Genomic DNA, 24,270 nt, shown 5'->3' with positions numbered 1-24,270 from the left:
CGCAGATTTTCATATTGACTGCTAAAATTTTACGACTTTACGCCAACAAATAAAAATCAACAATAATTTTACTCAATCATAATATGAATTATGGCGTGCTAAATAAATATTACCGCATTTCGCATTCATTCATTCACTCATTACCAGCATTTTATTTGCTACAATTATAAAATCGGCCTGTGGAGCATCCGTAGTCGGCGGCGTGAATTGCGGAAAATTGCAAATGTATTTTTTTATTATTTTGTCATCGCAATAAGGGGCATGTGCTAGGGCCATAAATTTATATTCCAACGCATTAGTGTAATAACAAGAAAGTCACACGTGTGCATTACAGATGCTAGAAACAGATATTGGAATTTTTAACGTTAAATGAAAAATGTTGATAATTGTGAAATGAGTGTGTTGTTTTTTACAGAAAAAAAATTGAACTAGTTCTAATGAGCAATCTCATGCAAATTATATGACTGCTCATTAATGCTACATTTAATTACGTGTTTATTAATTTTTGAAAAACATCATTGTATCTCTATAAAAAAAGAAAAATAACCCAACTTTTGTTCAGTTAGTCGCTTCATCTTTACATAGAATTATAATTATTATTTCTAGTATATCCAAATTAATTACTTGAGTGTTCCATAATCAAATTCTATAATTTTGTATAATTTTTTGCCATTTTGTAGTCCTGTTATGTTTTTTTGTTAGTCTACATTAATTTGGCATGCCTTTGTGCTTGCTCGTTGCTCTCTTTAATGACGTTTTGCCGAGTTGTTTTGACTGCTCGTGTCAGTTTTGACAGCTCACTCGTCACACGTCAATTATTTTGCTACTGTTATTTTACAGCTAGTGATGTTATGACTGGAAAATTTTGTATTTGCTCCTATTGTTTTAGATATATCAATAAAATGTACTCTTGTTTATGGGTGCCTGTCAATTAATTGCGCGGAAACTCACTTATGAAGTATACTTTGTACATACAATGTTTTGCCTGATATGTGGTGATATAAACAATAATTCGGAACCTCAAAGTCGGTGATTTACTATTATTTCTTTAATGTAAATTCAACACGATTTTTTTATATTTATATATATTTTATTTATTTTTTTAATTTTTTATTATATTTATATAGACAATTCTAAGAATATTTATTTTTTTTTAATCTTTCAAATAGAAAAAAAATATTTTCTCGCTTACCACCTCTTCAAATCCTGCAATAATTTAATTTTATTTAAAATTTTTTACGTTTTAACATAATAATTAAATTTTGTCTTTTTTGTCTAAAACTTCCTACCGGAAATTGTTGAGAGCTTTGCCAATAAGTACTTGTATATCACAGAAGCAAAAAGTATATGTGATATAATATATGTATGAAGTAAATATGTGCCTATGTACATACATATAGACAAATAATCTCAACGTGCAATTCTCAGAACAAAAACAATAAAAACAGATTGATTAAACAATAAACATCATTTGACAGCTAATTGATAATCAAGTGGCAATCGATGCCGACGCTTTCATAGCAAGTATAAAATATGTACATATGTATGTACAAACCTATAAAATATGTATGTACATATGTACATATGTATTATTTGAGTGGCTTGTGCTTAAATATCGTCACTTAATTAATATTATGGAAATTTTCGAAAATGGAAAATTTTTAATAAATTTGAAATTAAAAAACTTAATTTGAATTAATTAATATTATGAAAACTTTTGGGAAAATAGATTTTTTAGCAAATAAATTTTTTTTAAATAAATTTTGTTTTTGAAGTTTATGAATTGGTAATTTTTTTTAAATAAATTTCCAAATAAAAAAAACTTAAAATCTTAAAAAAAAAAAAAAAAAATTAAAAAAATAAAAAATTAAAAAAAATTAAAAAAAATAAAAAAAATTAAAAAAAAAAAATTAAAAAAAAAATTTAAAAAATTTGAAATTATGGGATTTCTTGAAAATGGAAAATTTTTAAAAAATTTGAAATTAGAAAAATTAAATTAAATTCATTAATATTATGAAAATTTAAGGGAAAATAAATTTATTATTAAATTGAAAAAATAAAAATTTATTTCTTAAGTTTATGAAAATGGAAATTTTTTTTAATAAGTTATAATAATTTAATAAGTTACAATATATAAAAATAATATAAAAGAATTTAAAAAAATTTAATTCAAAAAGAAATTAAAAATAAAATAACAAGCTAATTAAAAAAATATTTGTGAAAAATAATTTATTTCTAAATGTATGGGAATCGAAATTTGTAATAAATTTACAAAATAAAAAACATTCCAAAAATTAAAAAAAAGAATAATATAAAAAAATTAAAATTAAATCTAAATATAAATTAAAAATTTAAAAAGAAAATATAAAAAAACTAATTAACAAATATTTATGAATGAAATTTTGTTTTAAATTTATGAAAGTTAAAACTTCTAAATAAAAACATTAAAATGCTAAAAATAGAAAAAAATAATAATTATAATAATAATAAAATAATAATAAAAATAAAATTAAATAAAATAAATAAAATTATAATAAAAATAAAAATAATAATAAAAAGTAAAAAAAAAATTAAAATAAGTATTTGTGAATGAAATTTTGTTTTAAAAATTATAAAAGTCGAAATTTCTAATAAATTTCCAAATAAGAATCATTACATAAAAAATTAAATAAAAAATAAAAGTAATAATAAAAAAATCAAAATTACAAAAAAAAAAAAAATAAAAGTAATAATAAAAAAATCAAAATTATAAATAAATTAAAAAAATAATGCAAAATTAATAAAAAATATTTGTCAGAAACATTAAAAAATAAAAATAATAATAATAAAATTTACAAAATAAAATCATTACAAAAATATTTTATAAAAATAGAAATAATAAAAAAAAATCAAATTTATAAAAAAATTAAAAAAATAATGAAAAAATAATAAACAAAATAAAACAATAAAATAAAAAATAATAAAAAAAAATATAAAATGTATAAATAATTAAAAAAAATAACTATGAAAAAACATTAAAAAAAATAAAAATAATAATAAAAAATAAAAATAATTATATTAAAAAATAATAAAAATAAAATAAAAAAATTTTTAAAATATTACTAAATTAAAAAAAAAATATTTTAGTTTCTTTTGTTTAACCTTGCAATTTCTTAAACATTTTTAAAAAATAATTTCTATCTTTAAAGTTATTTATGCATACATATGTATATATTTTTCATTGCATTTTTTTTTATATTAAATTTGAAATTTGCTCTAAGCATCAAAAATTCCTCTACATTTTAAGTATTCTTCCAAATCAAAAACTTCATTCTAAAAATAAAATTTCACTTCGACTTCAATCTTGCAAATGCATATAACAACAAAAACGGATCACCGATTACTAGACCAAATGATTTATGACTGCTGTCGCACACAAAACACTCGAGCAAAACGTCTGCCGATCCGCTTAGATATTCTATATTTCAACAAAACAAAAACCCTCACATACGTGGCACTCACCATTAAGGGTGCCTCCCGATGTGTAGTCTGCATTCTTGGACGCCGCCATTGCCAAGAAACAGAATCAAGCACAGCACAGCAACAATGCAAATCACAAATCGCATAATGCAAAAGTGAAAAAGTGGAGAAGAAGGCCAATGTTAAAGCGTTAAAGCTATGGCGTAACTACAACACATTGTGTGTGAGAATAAAAAACTACAACAAAAACAATGAGCAAACAAGAAATTGCAAACAAAAAAATATACGCCACGAAATACACTTAAATAACGTTGCATAAAGTGGCGAAGAACCACCTCAGACTTGGCAAGCGTGCAGAACTTGTTGAAGAATGCCACAGAATCTAGGTATGACCATTGAATAAAAGTAAAAAACAGCACACACACAAACAAACGCAACTAAATAATAATAATAATAGATAACAAAAGGAAAAAAAGAATTGAATGCGAGAAAAAACTTTCAAGGTCGCACGTCGTCCAACGGCGTTCCGAAAAATAAGCCCCGGCCTACAGCTTATTTGCTTGGCCGCTGCAGACGTCTGCCGCTAGTCTGCATACACACCCAAGCACCAGCACTGCAGACTGACTTGCTGCACATTCCATTGTTCTTGTTCTTGTTCTTGCTCATGTGCTGTTTAGCTGTTTGCTGCTGCCTTTGTTTTTCAGCCATGCTCAGCTGCTTTATGGGCTGTGAGATGCAAAGAAGTTGAATGGTCAGCAACATAATCGCCTAGCATTATCAGCGGCTAAAGCCAGAGCGCGCACAGATTGTATTGAGCTTGAAAAATTACCATCCTGCCTCGAGCTGTTATTTCTACAACATACACTCACACACATACTTATGTCACACATACACACATATGTACATGCGATAGCACATTTGGTTTGCTTCGGTTTGGTGGCTTGGTATGTGGACTTGTAGACCTTTACTGCTTTGCACCTTTGAGTGCGCATTGAGGTGAGCTGCGCAGCCGCGCCGCTTAGCTAACTGAAGGTTCTTTCTAGGTGCGTCTGCAGTGTCTTGGTTTCTTGTCGCTTTCTGCATGTTTTCTTTTATTATTTTTTTCTTAATTTTTTCTCAATTTTTCTCTGTGTTTTTGCCATTACCATCAAACGCAATTTTTTCGCATATTTTTTCTCAAGCGCATGCTTGTGGTCAGCAGCTGCTGCCTGCCATTGTTGCTGCAGCTACAATTTTTGCATTCACAGTCCGCATATAGGGATCTGTGTATGTTCTTCGTTTCCAATCACTCAATTGTTCTGCGATTTTTATCTCGCCAAAGCAATTTATCACATTGAATAAATGTCTGCAAAAATCGAGAAAGAAAAATTTTTTCGCGTTAGTATTTGTTTTTATGCTTAATTGCAGTCACTTTGAGGCCTTCTTTGTGTTATTTTATGGCTAAAAGTGAATCTGAGATTTCACTCCATAGTTCTACAAATAATTGATGGTTCTAAAAATAGCAGCCATTGTTTGGATTTAAATGCTATAATAATCGAAAGATTGTATTTAAATCGGACAATAGGAAAAAATGAATAAAAAAGCGGCTTCTAAAAGAACAAGACTCATTCGACAGCGATGAAGTGATTCCTGCTCGTTATGCCTTGAGAAAATACATATATATTTCCATTTCATTACGATATATTTCAGTAGATATACGAAAAAACTTTTTCTGCTACCCAATATATATGTAAAAGTAACCGTTACTAATGTTAATTACTTAATATTAAGACACATAGTAAATTTTGTTAATTATATTTCAAATTTATTTATCAATTTAAAAAAAAACGGCATTTCAATCAATATTCAAAAAGAGCTGAGGGCATGTCTGCCACCGTCGATGGGCATAGTTACACCCGTTATAAAACTAGTGCTGTCACTAGCTAAGAAAATAATAGCATGGGCTACCTCTCTTGGTTCGCCAACACGACCAAGTGGATGCATTGCCTTAGAACGCACATAAAATTCGTCAAGTTCCTGCGGCGATGAACCAAGACTTCTATGAATACCGGTCACAATAACACCGGGATTAATAGAATTTACACGTACATTTTGCGGCGCCAAATCCAAGGCGATACATCTAGTGAATTGATCCAGTGCTGCCTTCGAGCTGCAATAGGCGGACATACCACGGTTAGAACGCAAACTTGAGACGCTAGAGACATTCACGATATTGCCCTGGGTCTTGATCAAGTGTGGCGCTGCAAATTTAGTTAAAAGGAAGACGGAACGCACATTTGTATTGAAAATTCTATCAAATTGATCGACTTCAATATCTAATATGTTGCCAACTTCAAAAATACCCGCGTTATTGACCAGCACATCCAATTGTCCAAAACGGTCAATTGTTGTGTTTATAATGCGTTCCGCATCCACTGTGACATCAGCAGCGATTAATAGAAGTTCGGCTTTGCTGTTGGCAGCTTTACAGGCCGCTTCGGTAACCTTCAAATTCGCTGCATTTCGTCCTGTGAGCACCACTTTGGAACCTGCTTTGGCAAAAGCTTCTGCCGTCGCAGCACCAATGCCCGAACTCGCTCCGGTTACAATTACAACTTTGCCCACTAAACTCATGGTGATCTGTACGAACTCGCGGCGTTGAAGGAACTGTATTGCTGTGGGCAACGCTAATACTTATGGAGGGTAATTTACACCTTCACATCTTATCACTTGGCTTTTGTAAATATTTATGTTTTGCCAATTTTATTCATTTATGAAACTGTTAGTGAGTCTGTTACGTGATTTTATAAGCAAATTTTACGTGCTCACCTAATACTCTTAACATTCTCTATATCTTTTGAGAGAGTATTTATGATGACTTTCTACAGAAGAAGTGATAAGATAGTTGTTCATAATTTCTCTTTGTTATATTTGTATAGACTTGCTCTATAGTGCATCAGCCCTTATTGCTCAATCAGCAGTTATGCATACAATATCATAAGACTGTGAGAGGTGTTTTGAAAAATTAAAAAAAATTTAAAAAAAATCAAAAAAAAATTAACAAAAATTAAAAATGATTAAAAAAAATTAATAAAAAAAAATAAATAAAAAAATAAAAAAATAAAATAAAATAAAAAATGAATGAAATTTAAAAATATTAAAAAATTTGAAAAAAAATTAAAAAAATTAAAAAAGAAATGAAATAAAATACAAAAAAAAAATTAAAAAAAAATTAAAAAAAAATAAAAAATAAAAATAAAAAATTAAAAAAAATAAAAATAAATTAAAAAAAAATTAAAAATAAAAAAACTTAAAAATATTAAAAAAATTAAGGATAAATGTAAAAATAAAAAAATTAAGACAAAGGTAAAAATAAAAAAATTAGTTAGCTTTAAAAAATTAAAAAAAAATTAAGAAAATGTAAAACAAAGTAAAAAAGTTAAAAAAATAAAAATAATTAAGGGCAAAAGCAAAACTATTTTTTTTTTATTTAAAAATAAGCTAGCATTTAAAAAATAGAAAAAAAATTAAAAAATGTGAAAAATTTAAAAAAATGTTAAAAAAATAAAAAAAAAAAACAAAAAGTAAAAAAATTAAAACAAAAATAAAAAAACTTAAAAATATTAAAAAAATTAAGGATAAATGTAAAAATAAAAAAATTAAAGACAAAGGTAAAAATAAAAAAATTAGTTTGCTTTAAAAAATTAAAGTTAAGATTAAGAAAATGTAAAAAAAGTAAAAAAGTTTAAAAAAAAAAATTAAGGGCTAAAGCAAAACTATTTTTTTTTATTTAAAAATATGCAAGTATTTAAAAAATAGAAAAAATGTATTAAAAAATGTGAAAAATTTAAAAAAATGTTAAAAAAAATAAAAAAAAACATTTTAAAAATTTAAAGTAAAAAAGTTTATAAAAAAATATGATAAAAATACGAAATTAAAAGCAGGTTGAAAAAATTAAGAAAACTAAATAAAAAATTTAATTTCAAAATTATTCATCAAAATTACTCATCAGCTCTTTGAATGTAAATTTATAATTTATTCTAATTAATTGCACTACATATATTAACACACAAAAAATTTTAACAAATCGTTCAGAAAATCAATAAACCAAAAAATTTAAAAACAAAGAAAAAACACAAAAAGCGTAAAATAATAATACACTCCAGTATGCTCGTTTATATGTACATACATATCTACATACATATGTATATTCACCACATTTACTCACCGTTTTTATAGCCAATTTTATTATGTTTTCGCCAAATTGGCGAATCCACGAAAGGGTTGTGATGATGACTGCCGAAATACAAAGAAAAAAATATCGAAAACAGTTCAAGGCTAACGCAGCCATAAATTCCAAATGGCAGCAAGTGAAGCAACGAGTAAAGTGAAAAAATGCAGATAATTGCTCAAAATGTTTATCTGACGATTTTTGCTTTAATTAATCGACATTGAAGAGTGTGCAACAAATTTAGCAACGCCAAACCTTCGCGAATGTGAATTTATAGCGCCACAAAGCATTGCTCAAGTGCAAATGTGCGATCTCGCGCTGTTCATGTGTCTATAAATGTACCTTTGCCTACTCTTTTAAATAGCAATGACCACAATCATCACCATCAGCATCACCACCACCAGCAACATCTCCAGCATTTTTATCTATTACGCCATTATTCAGCACATTCCATGAAATCACCACATCACAAATTCCATTTAATCTAATTTCGATTAATTTGTATTGCCACCAAAGCGCTCCACGCGCGCATTCCTTTCCGTACTTCTACGAAATACAGCGCTGTGCGTTCATATCCGTCGAAGTGTCGAAGTGTTGGACAGCAAAGCGATTCGTCTTTATCGACAGCGGAGCGAGTAAGTCTCTGGCTGCCAGTAGCACACTTCAATCTGTAGATATTTTGTTTCGTATAATTCTAAGTTCTTAGAGTTGCATTAGCTCATGCTTAGATTACTTTGTTGTTGTCGCTTCATATATATTTATACATATATCTATTATGTATATATTCTGTAAGTTTGTGCTGCTATTAGAAAATGAAATAAATTTCATTTCGAATCGGCTCAACTACAAAGGCGTCTGAATGCCTGCAGTGACGTTTTGGTCGCCTTTTGCCCTTCAAATATCTCTCTATCTGTCTATCTATTTTTTGCTTTAATTTGTTGTTGTTCTAGAAAAATAATTATTGATTATTTATGTGTTATAAATTGTTGGGCAGGGAAAGGGTGAAAGATAATGATCGTTGAGGGTAAGTTAGGAATGCTGAATATTGGGAAAATACAAATATTGAGAAAATGATAAAAGTCATCACTGAAAGAGCGGGAGAGAGAGAGAAAGCAGGGAAGAGCGAGAGTTTCTAACGAATCGTAAATACATTTGCAATAAGTAAATGAACTCAGTAACTCTATACATGTGCTTTACGCAAATATTAAGTAAAAATCGATAGATGAAATGGATGTAAGTGAAACATGCGCTATTAAACTTTATATAAATATTTATTTATCCATCTGAGATTTTTTTTGGCGCCTTTAAAGTAATCCCCATTAGTTGTAATACACTTATGTCAACAATTTTTCCAATCCTCGAAACACTTTTCATAAGCACTTGATCAGAACGAGTTATGCCTTCAACGATCTCTAACCGACTTTGAAGGCTTTGTACTACTCGAAGGCTTGTTTTTTTTGATAAAACTGAATCACCGAAAGCCGTTTCCAACATTTGCATCGTTTCCGCACTTGCCGAGGCAAGCAGTTCAGTCTCAATAAGTGCGGAATGGGAACGAGTTAGAGCTTTTATGGCTACCTATGGCTCACTACTGGACTGTTTTGCTTCAGACCGAATCAGTAAGCGCTGGCCGACTACCAGCAGTCAGTCGCCAGTCGCCATGTTTTTCTGGCCTAGGGTAAATTAAAGGAGGTCCTGACAACTCTTCATCCCTCAAGGTCCACCTTTCGGTGGTTCTTCACAATTACTACTATTACAAAATTAGCTGACCCTACAAAAAACATTGGCTATTTATATTCTTGTGGCTTGTATACTCAAGACCTTCTTGTAGGTATTTGACTCAATTTAGTTTTTAATTGAGGAAATTAAGTTGATGTCAGTAGGTCATTGACCAAATTAAATTTGCTAGCTGACTTAATCTGAAAATGACTTTTGATCTAATTGACTACATTAAGAGGACATTGGAATGTCATTGAGTAAATTAAATAACTATATGAAAGTAATTATCTTGTTAATTGACTAAATTAAGTGTATGTTCGAATGTCGTTGACTAAATTAAATTTGCTAATGGAGCAGATACACATTTAGAATTTAATTGATTTATTTTAGTTAGCTTCATTTAGTTAATAGACTAAATTAAGTGGATGTTTGAATGTCGTTCAACAAATTTATTTTTTCAATTGAGTCAATTAAATGTATACCTGTATGCTAATTAACCTCATTAAGTGGACATTGGAATGTCATTGAGTAAATTAAATAACTATATGAAAGTAATTATCTTGTTAATTGACTAAATTAAGTGTATGTTCGAATGTCGTTGACTAAATTAAATTTGCTAATGGAGTCATAATGGAGCAGATACACATGTAGAATTTAATTGACTTATTTTAGTTAGTTTCATTTAGTTAATTGACTAAATTAAATGGATGTTTGAATGTCGTTCAACAAATTGATTTTTTCAATTGAGTCAATTAAATGTATAACTGTATTCTAATTGACTACATTAAGTGGACATTGGAATGTCATTGAGTAAATTAAATAACTATTTATATGAAAGTAATTTTCTTGTTAATTGACTAAATTAAGTGTATGTTCGAGTGTCGTTAACTAAATTAAATTTGCCAATGGAGTCAATTAAATGTGTATCTGGATTTAATTGACTTATTTTAGTTAGCTTCATTTAGTTAATTGACTAAATTAAGTGGATGTTCGAATGTCGTTCAACAAATTGATTTTGCTAATTGAGTCAGATATACATTTAATCTGGATTTAATTGACTCAATTAGGTAATTGATTAAATTAAGAAATTTTTCTGAATAATATATTTTGACACGCCAGAGCACTATTTTTATTGTAAAAAAATCAAATAAGTAAATTTTATAGTATATAATTTAATAATTTTATAAATATTTTTGTTTATTTTCAGGTATGTGCATTATCCAAATGGCATCCAAATACTTCAAATTGTTTAAAGAAATAAATACGGAGCGAAATTTTGTATGTACTTGTGTTAAAAAATGTATTATATATTTCTAAGCATAAAACTATTCGTTAGTTTATAAACACAGATTGCCGGTTGAATATGAATTTATTAATATTCATATAATAAATTGAAATTATTTGTTTTTTTTTTTAATGCTTTCGAAATTAATTATTTGTAATTGCTTAGATAAAAATGTAAAAAAAATTAATAAAAAAATTAAAAATTAAAATTTATAAAATTGAAAACATTAAAAGAAATGAAAAAGTTAGAAAAAAAGTTAAAAAAATTAAAAAAAATAAAAAAGTTTAAAAAAAAATTAAAAAAAAATAAAGATTTCGATGTTCATTATTTTTATATTCCTTAGATACAAAAAATCCTTTAATAAAATAAAAATTATTAAATAAATAATTAAGAAAATAATGAATATAGAAAAATCGTAATAAATAATAAAATAGTAATAATAAAAAATAACAGCAATAATAATAAATGAAAACCACCTCGATTAAAAAACTCTATATAAAATTCTAATTAGCAAAACAAATACCAACAAATGAATACAAAATGAAAATGTGTAAAATGCCTGCATGCCTTGCCATCAAAATCAAATTGCGCGAAGACCGACGTCGTCGTCGACCACATTTTGTCGTTGTCATGTTCTTCTGATCATATGTCGTTAAATGTGTGTTATTGTTGTCAAGAATAGAAAAAAATTGCACACAAGCGATTGCCAAGCGTGTTGCTGACGGCAATTGCGGTGGTTGTGGTGGTGGTGGCTGCGGTGGTGTGTGCGGTGTTGTTGTCAGTAATAGTGACTGTGAGCGTTGGCGGCGGTGGCGGCCTTTGGAAAAACTAACTCAACCACAAGCCCCATCCTCCGTCGCTCTGCGCACATTGGCGCCAACATAACAACAATTTATTGCTGTTAGATGGATAGCGACAATGCAACAGCAAATATTATGCCAATATGTACGAGTATGTATGTATGTATGTGCTCTCGGTGTGCACACACTCCACCACCGCTTGTTGCCGCGACTTTAATTGTGACTCTGCTGCTACTGGCACTGTCGCTGCCAACACGTCCGCTCGTCCGCCCGTCGCCAATCAGCGGCCAACAACAACACAATCGCAAATCAAAGGTAATGCGCACAGAAGCCGACGCGTCGCTCGTCGCACGTCGCACATCGCTCGCATGTTGCTGGGTCGCTTTGTTATGCGTTTGCCGGCAGTTTGCCACTCTTTTTTCCATAGCGACATGTTCTTGTTGTCATTGAATGCCAATAAAAATGTGCGACATATTGTTGCAATCGCGCAAAAAGCAAACCCAACACACAAAAACAACAAGGTATAGAAAAACGAGGTAGCGACAATAAGCCAAAGCGTCCAACAAACGCGTCTCTGTTCTATTGTTTTTGTTGGTTGCTCGCTTTTTTGTTACTGTGTTTGTGTGTGTGTTGCGTGCTGTTCTGTGCTGGTGTTGCGGAACGAATTGCTCGCTGCGTGGCTGCTTTGCTTGGCTGGTTGATTGTTTGGCTCACCGACTGACTGAGTGGCCTAGCGCGCGGCCTGGCCATCAGCGGCTTTCGGGGTTGCTGCACAAAGTCAACGTCCACGCTCATATAATAAAAACAAAAAAACGAAATAAAATAAAATAAAAATGCATAAAAATCTTGTTAGTCATATGCGCATAAATTTCCACATTTTCACGTACGCCCATCAGCGCTGAGCAAACAATCTAACAACTTATACAAATTTGTGTAGCCAAACGCACACACATATACTCTTTCACCCATATACATACATATATTTCATCTGACAGCGCTGCTTTGGCATGTTTTTGCAGATTTCCAGTGAAATTGAATGAAATATGATGAATTTTATGGTGTATAATTTTGAAATTATTTTGCTTACAAAACCTTTAAGCTGAAAATCTTCAATATTGTTGTGTTGTTGATAGATTTACATTTTAAATTGTGTATGGTTTCTGATACAATTTTTTTAAAGCCTTAATTTTTTTTGATAAAATTAAGTTGTTAGTTAAATTTTAGTCAAAAATGCCTTTAAAAATATTAGAAAATTATTATTTATTATTTATAGAGTTTCATTAGGATCTATAATGTAATTAGTCTTCTACTCGCCCACATAAACGGTTAAAGAATCATTAAAAATCTCTTTTTTCCACTTTTTGCTTGAAGCCATAAGCATTTAAATAGCATAAAAGCACTCAGCCATGATTTAGAGCTTGTGAAAGACGTGAGACCGAGTGACTCTTTCAATTCCTAACCATTTAATATCGAAAAAGTGTTTACGAAATTTGTCAAGTAATCATTAGAAGATCGTAGATGCTGGCATTTTATCTTTAATACTCGCAATGTCTCTCTATATTCTTCTCATCTTTCATTTTAACCGAAAATAGGTCTCTCTAGACTCTTTTCTTTTCACATATTGACTGAAAAATCGTAAAAAAAAACTAAGCGGCTGAGTAGATCTCAAGTAAAAAATCGAAATGCAAAAACTACGCATTTTTATTGCGAAGTATTCTAAATATGATATATACTGGAGAAAATTACGAAATTTTTAGTAGCTTGAATGGCCAGTGAGACCCTTTCATACAAACATTTTGTGTGTCCCAGAGACCCTTTCCTCCATACAGATATTTTTAGAAGCTCAAGAACCCGAAAGGTCTCTTAAACCCTTTAAACACAGTTGAATTTGAATGTCCTCAGAGACCCTTTCCCCACAAACAACAAACATTTTGTGTGTTTCAGCCCCTTCAGCAACCTTTTCTTCAGCAACCTTTTCTTCATACAGAAACTTTTAGAAGCTCATGAACCCGATAGGTTTTAAAGACCCTTTATACACAGTTGCAGTTTCTGCTGCTAAAATTTCACACAGGATCATTTTTAATAGTTCGATGACTTGCGAATTACTGCCAATGCGACATTATTAAAACAATTTCTAATTTAGTTTTTTGAGGTTATGTAGATAAAAGTCGGTTTGTGTTTGTGTTTTTTGCTCAAAGAAATAATACAATTGAGAACCTTTAAAGTGAAGAACCTTCGAAGATTTCTAATTTTCAATATAATGGTTGATAGTTTTGGGTTTTAAGCGCCTTATAATCTAATAGATCACAATTTCCTAGAACGCAATTCATTGCCCGAATTTACTAACAGTTGAAAAAACAAGTGAAAATCAACCATTTTAGCATTTCTATTTAGCTCAAATAATTATTTATTGGTAAGCTAGAGGGAAAATAGGCTTAGACAAAAAACAAAAACAGTTCTCTGAGTAGGTCCAACAACTATTGATCAATTTCTTTACTAAAAATCTGCCTGAAAATGTCTCTCTTTCTTCTTTCTACCCATCCTCACGAATGAAAATAATTGCTGTCTTAATTATTGGTAAATATTTGGAGGTTATATCTGAACATATTTCTTTATTTTTGCTATTGCTCTTTTAACTTTTAGTCGGAATCCCACTTCAGTTTCAAGGTCGAATTTTTGGCCTCATTAAATATCGTTTTGTGTCTAAAGCCTTGTCCAGTAGCAAGCTCTCGTTCCGTTCCCAAGACATTCGGGTCTATGAAAGCAGATCAAGGTCGCATTTTCCTCCCGTCAACCACTGTAATCTAGGCAGCATGTCTCAAATTTAAAATGGAGAAAGTTTTCTGCAGCTACAAAAACAACAATGAGCTTATATACTTTATCTAACACATAGTTGCTCGGTAAAAAAAGTGTTGATATAAAGATCGTTTTTACTAACGTATTATAAATAAGTAAAAAAATATATAAAATATATAATAAAACAAAATATAAAAAAATTATAGAAATAAAAAAAATAAATAAATAAAAAATGTTAAAATATAAAATTAAAATAAAAATATAAAAATATAAAAAATAAAAAATAAAAATATAAAATAAAAAATAAAAAATAAAAATATAAAAAAAAAAAAATATAAAAATAAAAAAAATATAAAAATATAAAAAATAAAAAAAAAAAAAAAAAAAAAAAAAAAAAAAAAATAAAAAATAAAAAAAATAAAAAAAAAATAATAAAAAAAAAAAAAAAAAATAAAAAAAATAAAAAAAAAAAAAATAAAAAATAAAAAAATTATTTAAAATTAAACTAAAAAATATACATATGTATATCTTTAAATTAAAAAAAAATCATATCTAAAAAATTCATTTAAAATATATGAAAATTTTATTGAAAAATATATAAAGCAATTTATAAAAGATAAATAACTGAAATTACTATAATAATTAATAATGCCCGCAATTAACACAATATACACAAAGAATATTAAAAAACATAAAACAATATAAAAAATATTAAAAAAACATAAAAAAAGATATTAAAAAAAATTAACAAATACATATGTATATAATAAATATAAAAAAGATAAAAAAATTAAAAGTAAAATAATATAAAGAAACAATTATAAAAATAAAACAAAACTAAAAAAATACACATATTTATTTAAAATAAGTATGCAAATCTAAAAAACTCTTCAAAATTATATAAATTTTATACAAAAATATCTAAAGATTTTTATAAAAATAATAAATAAATAAATGAAATGGCAATAATAATCAGTAATGCCCGCAGTTCACTTTTATGTTATAAATCTCTTCCAAAAACTTTCATTTCCTTTCTCTCATTACTAATTCTATACATACAAGCCCACAGAAAGTCCATCAATATTTGTAGAAGAATATTGTCAGAAGCTTTGAATTCCATAATACGACCTCAACAACACATACCCAATATCACAGTGCATCACACACATTTCTATGAAGAATGAAGCGAAAAAGTGCCAGAAAGAGAGGGGAATGTGCCAGCGCTGCAAAGAATACGAAAATTAATTTTCAATCACATCAATCACATTCGATTCAATTACGGTACAAAACGCCTGACAATCTCAGATTGCGTAGCTACTGTCGCACAAAAAACGAAGAACAAGAAAAATTCATCAAAAACATGAAAACAGCGCAGATAATAGCGTACTTTTTCAATAAAAGTAACAAAGAACTTTTTGGAAGCTTCTGCTGGGCCACAAAGCACTAAAGCATGTAGAAGCTATCTTGATGACTTTTACCGTTTTTTCTTTAGTTGCGCTGCCATTGTCTTATATCATTATTATTAGTTTACTGGGCACTTTCTTTTATGGCTTTTTGAGTGGTTGTAATACACGCGCACGCACATATGTACATACATACCCACACATGCTGATAGTTTTAGAAGTTCTTTTTAATTTTTTTTCTATTCTAATCTGCAGTTTGCTTGTTTGTGTGTCTGTACAATTTTCCATTCATTGATCAAGTGGGTTGTTGAGCTGAGCACCATCGCAGCTTTGACACATGCACATACATACATACAAACGCTTAATGGCCGCTATTTGCGTTGGCTTTGACTGAGCGGTTCAAAGTTTACCTTCTCAGCTACACAGACGCCGTCACATATGTTGTCTCATTAAGTCGTTCTTAAGGCGTGTGCAACATGTGGTGTGTGTGTGGCAGCAATGGGAAGGTGGCACAATTTTGTTCTGCTCAACTCACCAGCAACGCTTTGGAGTTTGCCTGTTGCCGCCTGAATTTTATCGACTTTCTTTCATTTGTGCGGAAATTTTTGTGTATTTTTCTTTTCACTGTGTGTTGTGTTGCTGTTGTCATTGTTGTTGATGCGCAGCGTTCTTAGACGTCAAAGAATTTCTTTTTATAATTTTTATGATTTGTTTTTTTTTGCGTTGCTATAAAGTTTCTTTTCATTACTCCATTCTATTGTTGTTGCGCTATGGAATTTTTCGTTCTGCCATTTATGGAGTTTTCTTGAAAAGTTGTGGCTTTTGCAAAAACAACATACCTACATACATAATTATATTGGTTTGCGCTTACTTGTAGCTTATATTGGCGCATAAAAAGCGATATCGGAATGCGTACGACTTTTGTTACATACAAACATACATCTGTACACACATGTGTACATACAGCAGCGCATGCCCGTGTACTTTCTTGTCTCCACACACATACGTACCTAAAGACAACTCTTCTTGTCGTCTTTATTCGCCATATAATTGCAAGCATTCATATTCTACGCAGCCTCAGCGGCCTTGTGCTCGGCGAGCATCGTAAGCACCGCCAATATTGGCACAAAGAATTGCCACACAGTGAAAGTTTATGTGCTGTCTTGGTGGTGCCTTGACGGATTTTCCAGCAATGTTTGGCCATGCTGATTTCCCATATGGCTTTGGCGTTATAATTGGGTTATTATTACGAGTCGCCGTAAATGGTTGACACACAGAATCGGTCTCCTGCTGGTGAGAAGAGAGTTGAGAGCAGGCGCTTGGTGTAACAAAAAATGGTCGTGAAAGTCACTAGCTGTTATTTGAAGTTAAAAATATAAATTCTATTTAAGAAATTATGAAAAAATTTACAAAATTTATATAACTTGTTGTTAAAAAAAACAAATTCTAGTTAGTAAAGTGAAAAGGTTTTACTAAATTGTTAAAATTAAAAATTTCAGTTAAATCGAAAATGTCTGAAATTTTTATTGCTTATAACAGCATTAAATCTTCTAATTTTTTTGTTGAATTTCACTTAAAACATAGTCGCTGGCTTAAAATCTGCATTTCTTTACCTTAGTTTGACTTGAAGTTTGGCAAATCTATTTTTTAATGAATTTTTGACACTATTTTTGAAATATTTTATCACTCTCATTTGATTTATAAGATACTTTATTGAGCTTTGTATTTTGTTCTCAATTTTATTTAACTTTTCGAAGCACTTTTCACAGCCTTATTTAAAATTTTATTTTTATTGATAAGTAAATTGACTAAATTAATAATTGAATTGACCAAAAAATGAGGCTTAAAATATTCAATTAGTCATTCAATTAATTAAGTTTGTTAGTTAAGTGAGTTAGTTAATTTGCTCAATTAATTTTTCGGCGTATTCTTGAGAGCCTTATTGTCACTTTTATTTTCTTAATTAACTAAGTGACTAAATTGATATTGGAATTGACCATTAAATTAGGCTTAAAATATTCAAAGCGTCATTTAATTAATTAAATTTGTTAATTATGTGAATTAGTTAATTTAGATAATTAGTTAATTTGCTCAGTTAACCTTTCGAGGCATTCTTGAGAGCCCTTTTATCTATTTTATTTTCTTAATTGACTGAATTAATAATTAAATTTAGTAAATAATAAGTCTTAAAGCATTGAATTAGTCATTTAAGGAATTAAATTTGTTAGTTAAGTGAACTAGTTATTTTAGTTAATTAGTTAATGTACTCAATTAACTTTTCGTGGCATTCTTGAGAGCCTTATTGTCACTTTTATTTTCTTAATTAACTAATTGACTAAGTTATTTTTTAAGTTTCTTAAATTATAAGTTTTAAAACCTTCAGTTAGTCGTGCAATTTTTTAATTAAGTCAATTACTTAATTAGTAGATTTACTCAACTAGCTTAATCATTATTATCAATTACTGCAAGTTTTATTTTCTGAACTAATTGACTAAACTAATGAATAAATTTACTAAATAATAATATTTAAAATATTTAATTAGTGAATTAATTTATCAATTAAGTCAATTAACTTATTTAGTAAATTAATTGATTTATTTAGTTGGCTAAATTAAATTCATTTTTTGACTAAATAATACATCCGAACAGAGCCAGTTACTCAGTTAGTTTATTAATTCAGTAAATTAGTTAATGTTAGTTAATGTAGTAACTAAATTTACTAAATAAATCGTCAAAAAACATTGAACTAGTAATTTAATTTTTAAATTAAGTCAATTAACTAATTAACTAAATTATGGAAAGAGCTAAATTAGTTAATTGAGTTAATTAATAAATTTTTTTTTAATAAATAATAAATCCGGAAACAGTCAATAAGTCTATTAAAAGCTTAATTCGGTCAATTAGTTAACGCTGTCATTTACATAATTTACTCAAATAGTAAATTTACTAAATTAACTAATTCAATAATTTATATAACCGAGTATTTGTTTATGACTCTTTCTCATTTAATTATTTCAATTTAATATTATTTAATTAATTAATTTAATTGCCAATTAATGTACCTTCGATTTTTGCAAATTTATTACGCTTCGGCCAAATGACAGCAGAAGGCAATTAGCCGGATCTCAGGCACTTCTTATTAGCGCTTGAACGTGTTTCCATGTCAATTCAAATCTTTGGCAAAATATATAAAAATGTACATATGTATATATGTTTGATTGCCAAATGGCCGCACAACTCCAAGCGGATGCGTGTGCAAATCACAGGAGACTTACTGCAAAAGCTTGGAGCTTGTATGGCCACAAATCTAGCTGCGACAACGGCTATGCGCAGCTGCAGTCATAAAAATTCCACGCGCACACATTTGCACCAACACTAATCCGCGCGTCTGCGCATGCGCTACAATATTTATAAATGTGTGTGTGCGTGTGTCTGTCTAAGCCTAGGTTGCTATGCGTTGCGTCGCGTCCATACCAAATTTTGCCTTCTTTGCTTTCGATCACATACCAAAGCGCACGATAATAATGAAACCGCAAGCCAAGACTGTGGCAACATTGTATGCGCCTGCAACACCCGCTCCACCAACCGCACAGCGACGCGCCGAGTGGGTTGCGCGTCGAGTGTTTAAATGCAGCAGCGCGGCGCGGCTTAACGCGCAGCAGCAAATATTTTCAAAGGTCGTTTCAAATGAGTGCACCACATTTCAATGTTGTTGCGCGCATTGTTGTGTACTGCAACATTGCATCGTTGCGCGTGCGTGTGTGTGTGTGCATGCTGTAACTTGTATGCGGCGAAGAAGCAGAAATCTAATAATATACCGCCGCGCGTGTAAAGCTGCAAGCAAAGCGCATAGAAACTCGTTCAGCGACACCGACGCGCTTCAGCGCATCCAAAGCCATGAACGTATCGCTGTGTATATATGTGTTATATATAAGTATATTTTTATTATATGCCTTGAGTATATAATTTTTTTTAGTACTTTCTTGTGATTTTTTGTCAGCAATTGTCAGTTAGCGCTGTCGCGCTGCAGTCAACTGGCGTCAAGTAAATCTCACGATCCAATCTTTTAGCCATTGGCTGGGTAAAAACAAACAGCTGGCTAGAGACTGTTAACAGCGTTGATTTGTAGCTTGCAGCGCGCCACTCTCTCCGCTGTCTATATTATATATGCATGTGTGTGTATTTATGTGTGTGTGTGTTGACTTGCAGGAATTCGCGCACTTCACAGCTGCTCAAAGTCTTTATATAAAACGAGCGCTGCGCGTCATATGTTGGCCTTTGTGTAGGCTAGTCTTCACTTGCTCTCTGCTCTAGCGCTCTACTTCAGCTCTCTACTCCAGCTCCAGTTTCAGCTGCAGCTCCAGCTTCAGCTCTATATATACATATACAATATTTATGTCCGTCTATTTCCATGTTACCCGCATGCATCCATCTATCGCCTGATTATGCGTATCTGATTGCTTGCAAGTTATTGCCTATCGTGTCCCTGGTATGCTTCATTGTTGGCGTTGTTGTTGCCGTCCCTACGCAGCGCTTGACTACATAAACTATCGCCGTCCGTCCGTTCACAACTTTAATTAGTGGCTCAAGCTTTTGGCTTGGCTCTGCTTCGTTTCGGTTTTGGCACGCTGTTCGCCTTTTCTTCGGCATCGTTTTTCTTTGGCTTTTTTTCTTCTTGATTTTCTGGCTTTATGGCCCAATGTTGTTCTTACCTTGCGTTGTTCTTTGCGGCTTGCAAGTTCTTCTCGATTTTCGAGGTGTTCGGCTTTGAATTTGTAGCTGCTGCTCGATTTCAATGATTTCTATGGTTTCAGTTTATATTGCCCATAATTACTTGGCCGATGATGTTTCAGCCACCCCACTTACGCTGAAAACCGAAACAAACAACAACAACAACAATTAAAAAGCCAAAAGCAAATATGTGTTGTTTTTGTTTGTTCGGCGAGCGCGTTTAAACTGCGCGCTACCGAGAAAACCAAACACCAAAACGTGGTTAAAACGTCCAACATAATTTGGTGAATGTAAATTATAGCACCAGGCCGCCCGCCACCTGCCACCGGCCACCAACAACCTCGAGCGAGCGCGCCGCAGCTTTGTTGATTCTTTGCTGGCGCATTAATTTTAATCTCGCTGCTCCACATTGTAGTTGTTGTCTGGGCTTATTTTCAATGTCAATCGTTTGCTGTGTGTGTTTCGCTCATATTTTATTTTGTTTGTTCTTTGCGTGAAATAATTGCAAAAGCCAACAACAGCAAAAACACAGTGATTGCATAATATTTGGTATCTGCGTGAAATCCATTAAGAATCGCTTGCGGTTAGTCCGCGCTTTAAACGCTGTTCAATGGTTCGCTGAGTTCGCTGATTTTTCGAATGCCTAAAAGAATTAATTAACGCAATGTTTTGGCATAACCGCACTGTTTGTTGTTGCTTTACACTAGTAGAATTGTACTAGTATAGGTCGGCAGCTTTTTTATCTCGGCCGCCGATCTGTAGCTGTAGCTCAGCTGGCCTTGCCGCAAGTTACACATGAGATTAATGAGGTTAACTTATTCTAGTTGGTCCATTAGCCTAACAAGGTCTCAAGCCATGCTTGCTGTTGCTGCTGGCCTTGGTGAAATAGTTTCCATTGCGGAAGTTCGGGGTTTTGGTGGGTAAATTCAAGTCATTTTGAAGAAATCTGGCGCTTGAGGTAACATTGATCCAGTTTTAAAGTAAAAACACAGAAACTTCAAAATTATTGGGGAATGTTTATTATCATTCAAAAGAACTTTTCTTGGCATTTACTTTTTGAAGATTATCTCTTTCAAATGTTGGTCGCGGCTACGTCTAAGGTGGTCCATCCTTTGAGTCCAATTTTCGATGACTCGTTTGAGCATTACGACTGGTAACTGGCGAATGACACGCGTGATGTTGCGCTCCAAGACCTGCATCCAAGCGGGATTGTGCGCTTAGACTTCAGATTTTTCATATCCCCTCCGGAAAAAGTCCACCGGTGTGATATCGCATGATCTTGATGGGCTATCGACCGACCCAAAACGTGAAATTATCTGCTCACCGTAGTGTCCTCTAAATAAATCCATTGATTGATGCGATGTACGGGAAGTGGCGCCGTCTTGTTGAAACCAAATGTCGTCGAGATCACGAGCTTCAATTTCAGTCAACAAATAGTCGGTTATGATGGCGCGATAACGGTTACCATTCACGGTTACGTTCTCACCGGTGTCACTTTTGAAGAAATAAGTAGTGATGATTCCACCGGCCCACAAACCATACCAAACCGTTGTTTTTTCTGGATAAAATGGTAGCTTTTGAATCTCTTCAGTTTGCTGTTCGTCCCAAATTCGGCAATTTTGCTTGTTTACATACCCATTGAGCCAAAAATGAGCCTCAACGCTGAACAAAATTTGGCTCGGAAGCGTCAGATCTTCTTAGAACTTTTCAAAAGCTCATAGAGCGAAGCGATGTTGCTTGTGATCGTCGAGCGGCTTCAGTTCTTGCTCAAGCTGTATTTTGTCGGCTTTCAAATTAAGATCTCGACGTAAAATGCGCCAAGTTGTTTCATATGTCAGTCCGAGCTGTTCGGGTCCAACGTTTTCCTTTTTTTTTGTTGGAAGGACACTGGAATGAACTCAGTTTAAGAACAGCCTTTAAATGTTACAAAATTCTTCAAATTCAATCTTATCTCTTTAAATCAGCGGAATCACTGTTGATCTGTCTTCTTGCATTCTCATAGATCAGAATAATGGATGTACTATGGATCTATCTTCTTGCATTCTCTTAGATCAACAGGATAGTCTAGGTAAATTCCAAGACCTTTCTTTTGCCAGATATATAGCAGGATCTTGACACCCAATCTTGAATAACTCGCCTTGTTGTTCTTGCGGGTAATTCCTACTCGAACTTTTTCATGGTCGGGCAATGGAACGTCTGCTCCATCGAATCGATAAGGGAATTCTCTTCATACAAATTCTAATTCTCTTGCCCTCTTACACTGCCCGTTCGGCGTATTACAACTTATGTAACTCGTCTTTTTATTTTCTTCACACCCAATACATTTTCGCCGCCTCATTACATCAGCCTTCAAATGTATGCAGCACAGTACCTCTTTACAAGGTCAATTGCAAAGCACGCGATTACACCAACTCCCAAAGCGGCGCACAAACAATTACATTCGGTAGGCATTGTCGTCGCGCTTTTTGCAAAAAACAACAACAAAAACAAAAGAAGCATATGAAAAAAGTATGAGCAAACAATAGCGTATAACACATTAGCATTCCACATGTGGCGATTGTCATGAAACGTGCAACAAGTCAAATGGGAATTTGCCTTCTTCTTATTCGTATGCTAATTGGCAGCAGAAATTCCGCGGCTACAATTCATCCGCGGGCGCCCTACAAAGTGCACCACAAATGACATATCGGCCAACAGCGCCCATCAAATATCAATTGCGGCAAGCGCGACTCAGCGCGCAGAGCCGCCGCCGCCGCCGCCGCTCACAGCTAAGCGCAATTGAAGTGAACTAAAATGATCGGTATGTGCGTAAATCCGCAATACATCATCGAAGTGCCGCGCCAACGTCGCGCCGCCGCCGCGCGCTTGTAAACGATGAAGCGGGCGACGACGACGACACAATAGGCGCTCGGCAAAAAACAAAAGATCGCCAACAATGTGGATGATAATGATGTTGCGCTCGGTGTTGTTTGTTGACTGGCTGATGGACGCACTGACGAGCAGCGGTGTGGATGGCGGGACGAATGGACGCGCTGATGTACGGCGCTGATGATTGTGATTACGATTGCGAACGCGTTCGTCGTGTATGCGTTCGTGACATGAAAAAATGCGATCACATTTGTGATTTGTTGCTGTATTTTGTACACACTTTACTTGGCAAGGTACGGCGTATGGCGGATGGCGGCTGGTGGCTTCATCGGCAGAAATGCTAGAAACCCATCATGGTCAATCGAAGCATACCACTGTCTTTCGAGGTGACTATGTGTGTGCTCATATATATATATATATATATATATATTGTTGTTATATATGTTTTTATACAACAGCGCTTTGCACGTACGCAAGTGATCGTGGTCTTAAGATGAGCGCTTCGACGCTGCGCATTAGCCGATCTCGCGGACGCGCTGGATAACCGTCAACAGTTCGCTTGCGCCCTTTCACTCTGCTTGCAGCACCATATGTACATGTATCTAAACATTTCTGTGAGGGTCGCCAAGAATGTTTCTTATTTATTAAGTAGAAAATAAATCGAAAGCACAAGCGCCACATCACCTTCAGCAGCGCGTCATGCTCGCACGTTCGTTAGATACCAAGTCAGCGGTTAGAAACCGCTAGCTCGATCACATAGCACGCTCGAGGGCAAGTTACATGCTGCTGCCACACATAATATTATATACATATATGCTTGGCACTAAGCGACATGTGTGCGCATATGACAATATTTACGCGCTCGATAACTTGTAAGAATTCTTTGGCTGCCGCGTTGAGTAAGTGCAAATATGTTTATTTGTCAACACATACAAAGCTCTGTGGCAATATATGTGGAATGTCAATGTTGTAAGTTAGTCATGTCTTGTGCTTCTCCAG

At 32.3% G+C, this 24,270-nt stretch overlaps 2 protein-coding genes across 2 annotated transcripts in view; one reads left to right on the top strand and one right to left on the bottom strand.

Moving 5' to 3' along the window:
• The window catches only part of LOC120775967 (death-associated protein kinase related), a 203,828-nt gene that overhangs the window by 34,030 nt on the left and 145,528 nt on the right, over window positions 1-24,270 (top strand). The window lies entirely within an intron of this gene.
• Window positions 5,014-6,488, bottom strand: LOC120775968 (3-oxoacyl-[acyl-carrier-protein] reductase FabG-like). The gene has a single exon (XM_040106384.1). It carries the CDS (start codon window positions 6,070-6,072, stop codon window positions 5,305-5,307), a length of 768 nt encoding a protein of 255 aa, XP_039962318.1. The 5' UTR covers window positions 6,073-6,488; the 3' UTR covers window positions 5,014-5,304.

This window comes from Bactrocera tryoni, chromosome 4, assembly GCF_016617805.1.
Source record: "Bactrocera tryoni isolate S06 chromosome 4, CSIRO_BtryS06_freeze2, whole genome shotgun sequence".
In the NCBI taxonomy this organism is placed as follows: Eukaryota; Metazoa; Arthropoda; class Insecta; order Diptera; family Tephritidae; genus Bactrocera; species Bactrocera tryoni.
This window is presented reverse-complemented; position numbering and strand designations above follow the sequence as displayed.

Bases quoted from the DNA above. Each gene is read 5' to 3' on its own strand.
- LOC120775968 (XM_040106384.1), bottom strand. From the start codon at position 6,072: ATGAGTTTAGTGGGCAAAGTTGTAATTGTAACCGGAGCGAGTTCGGGC.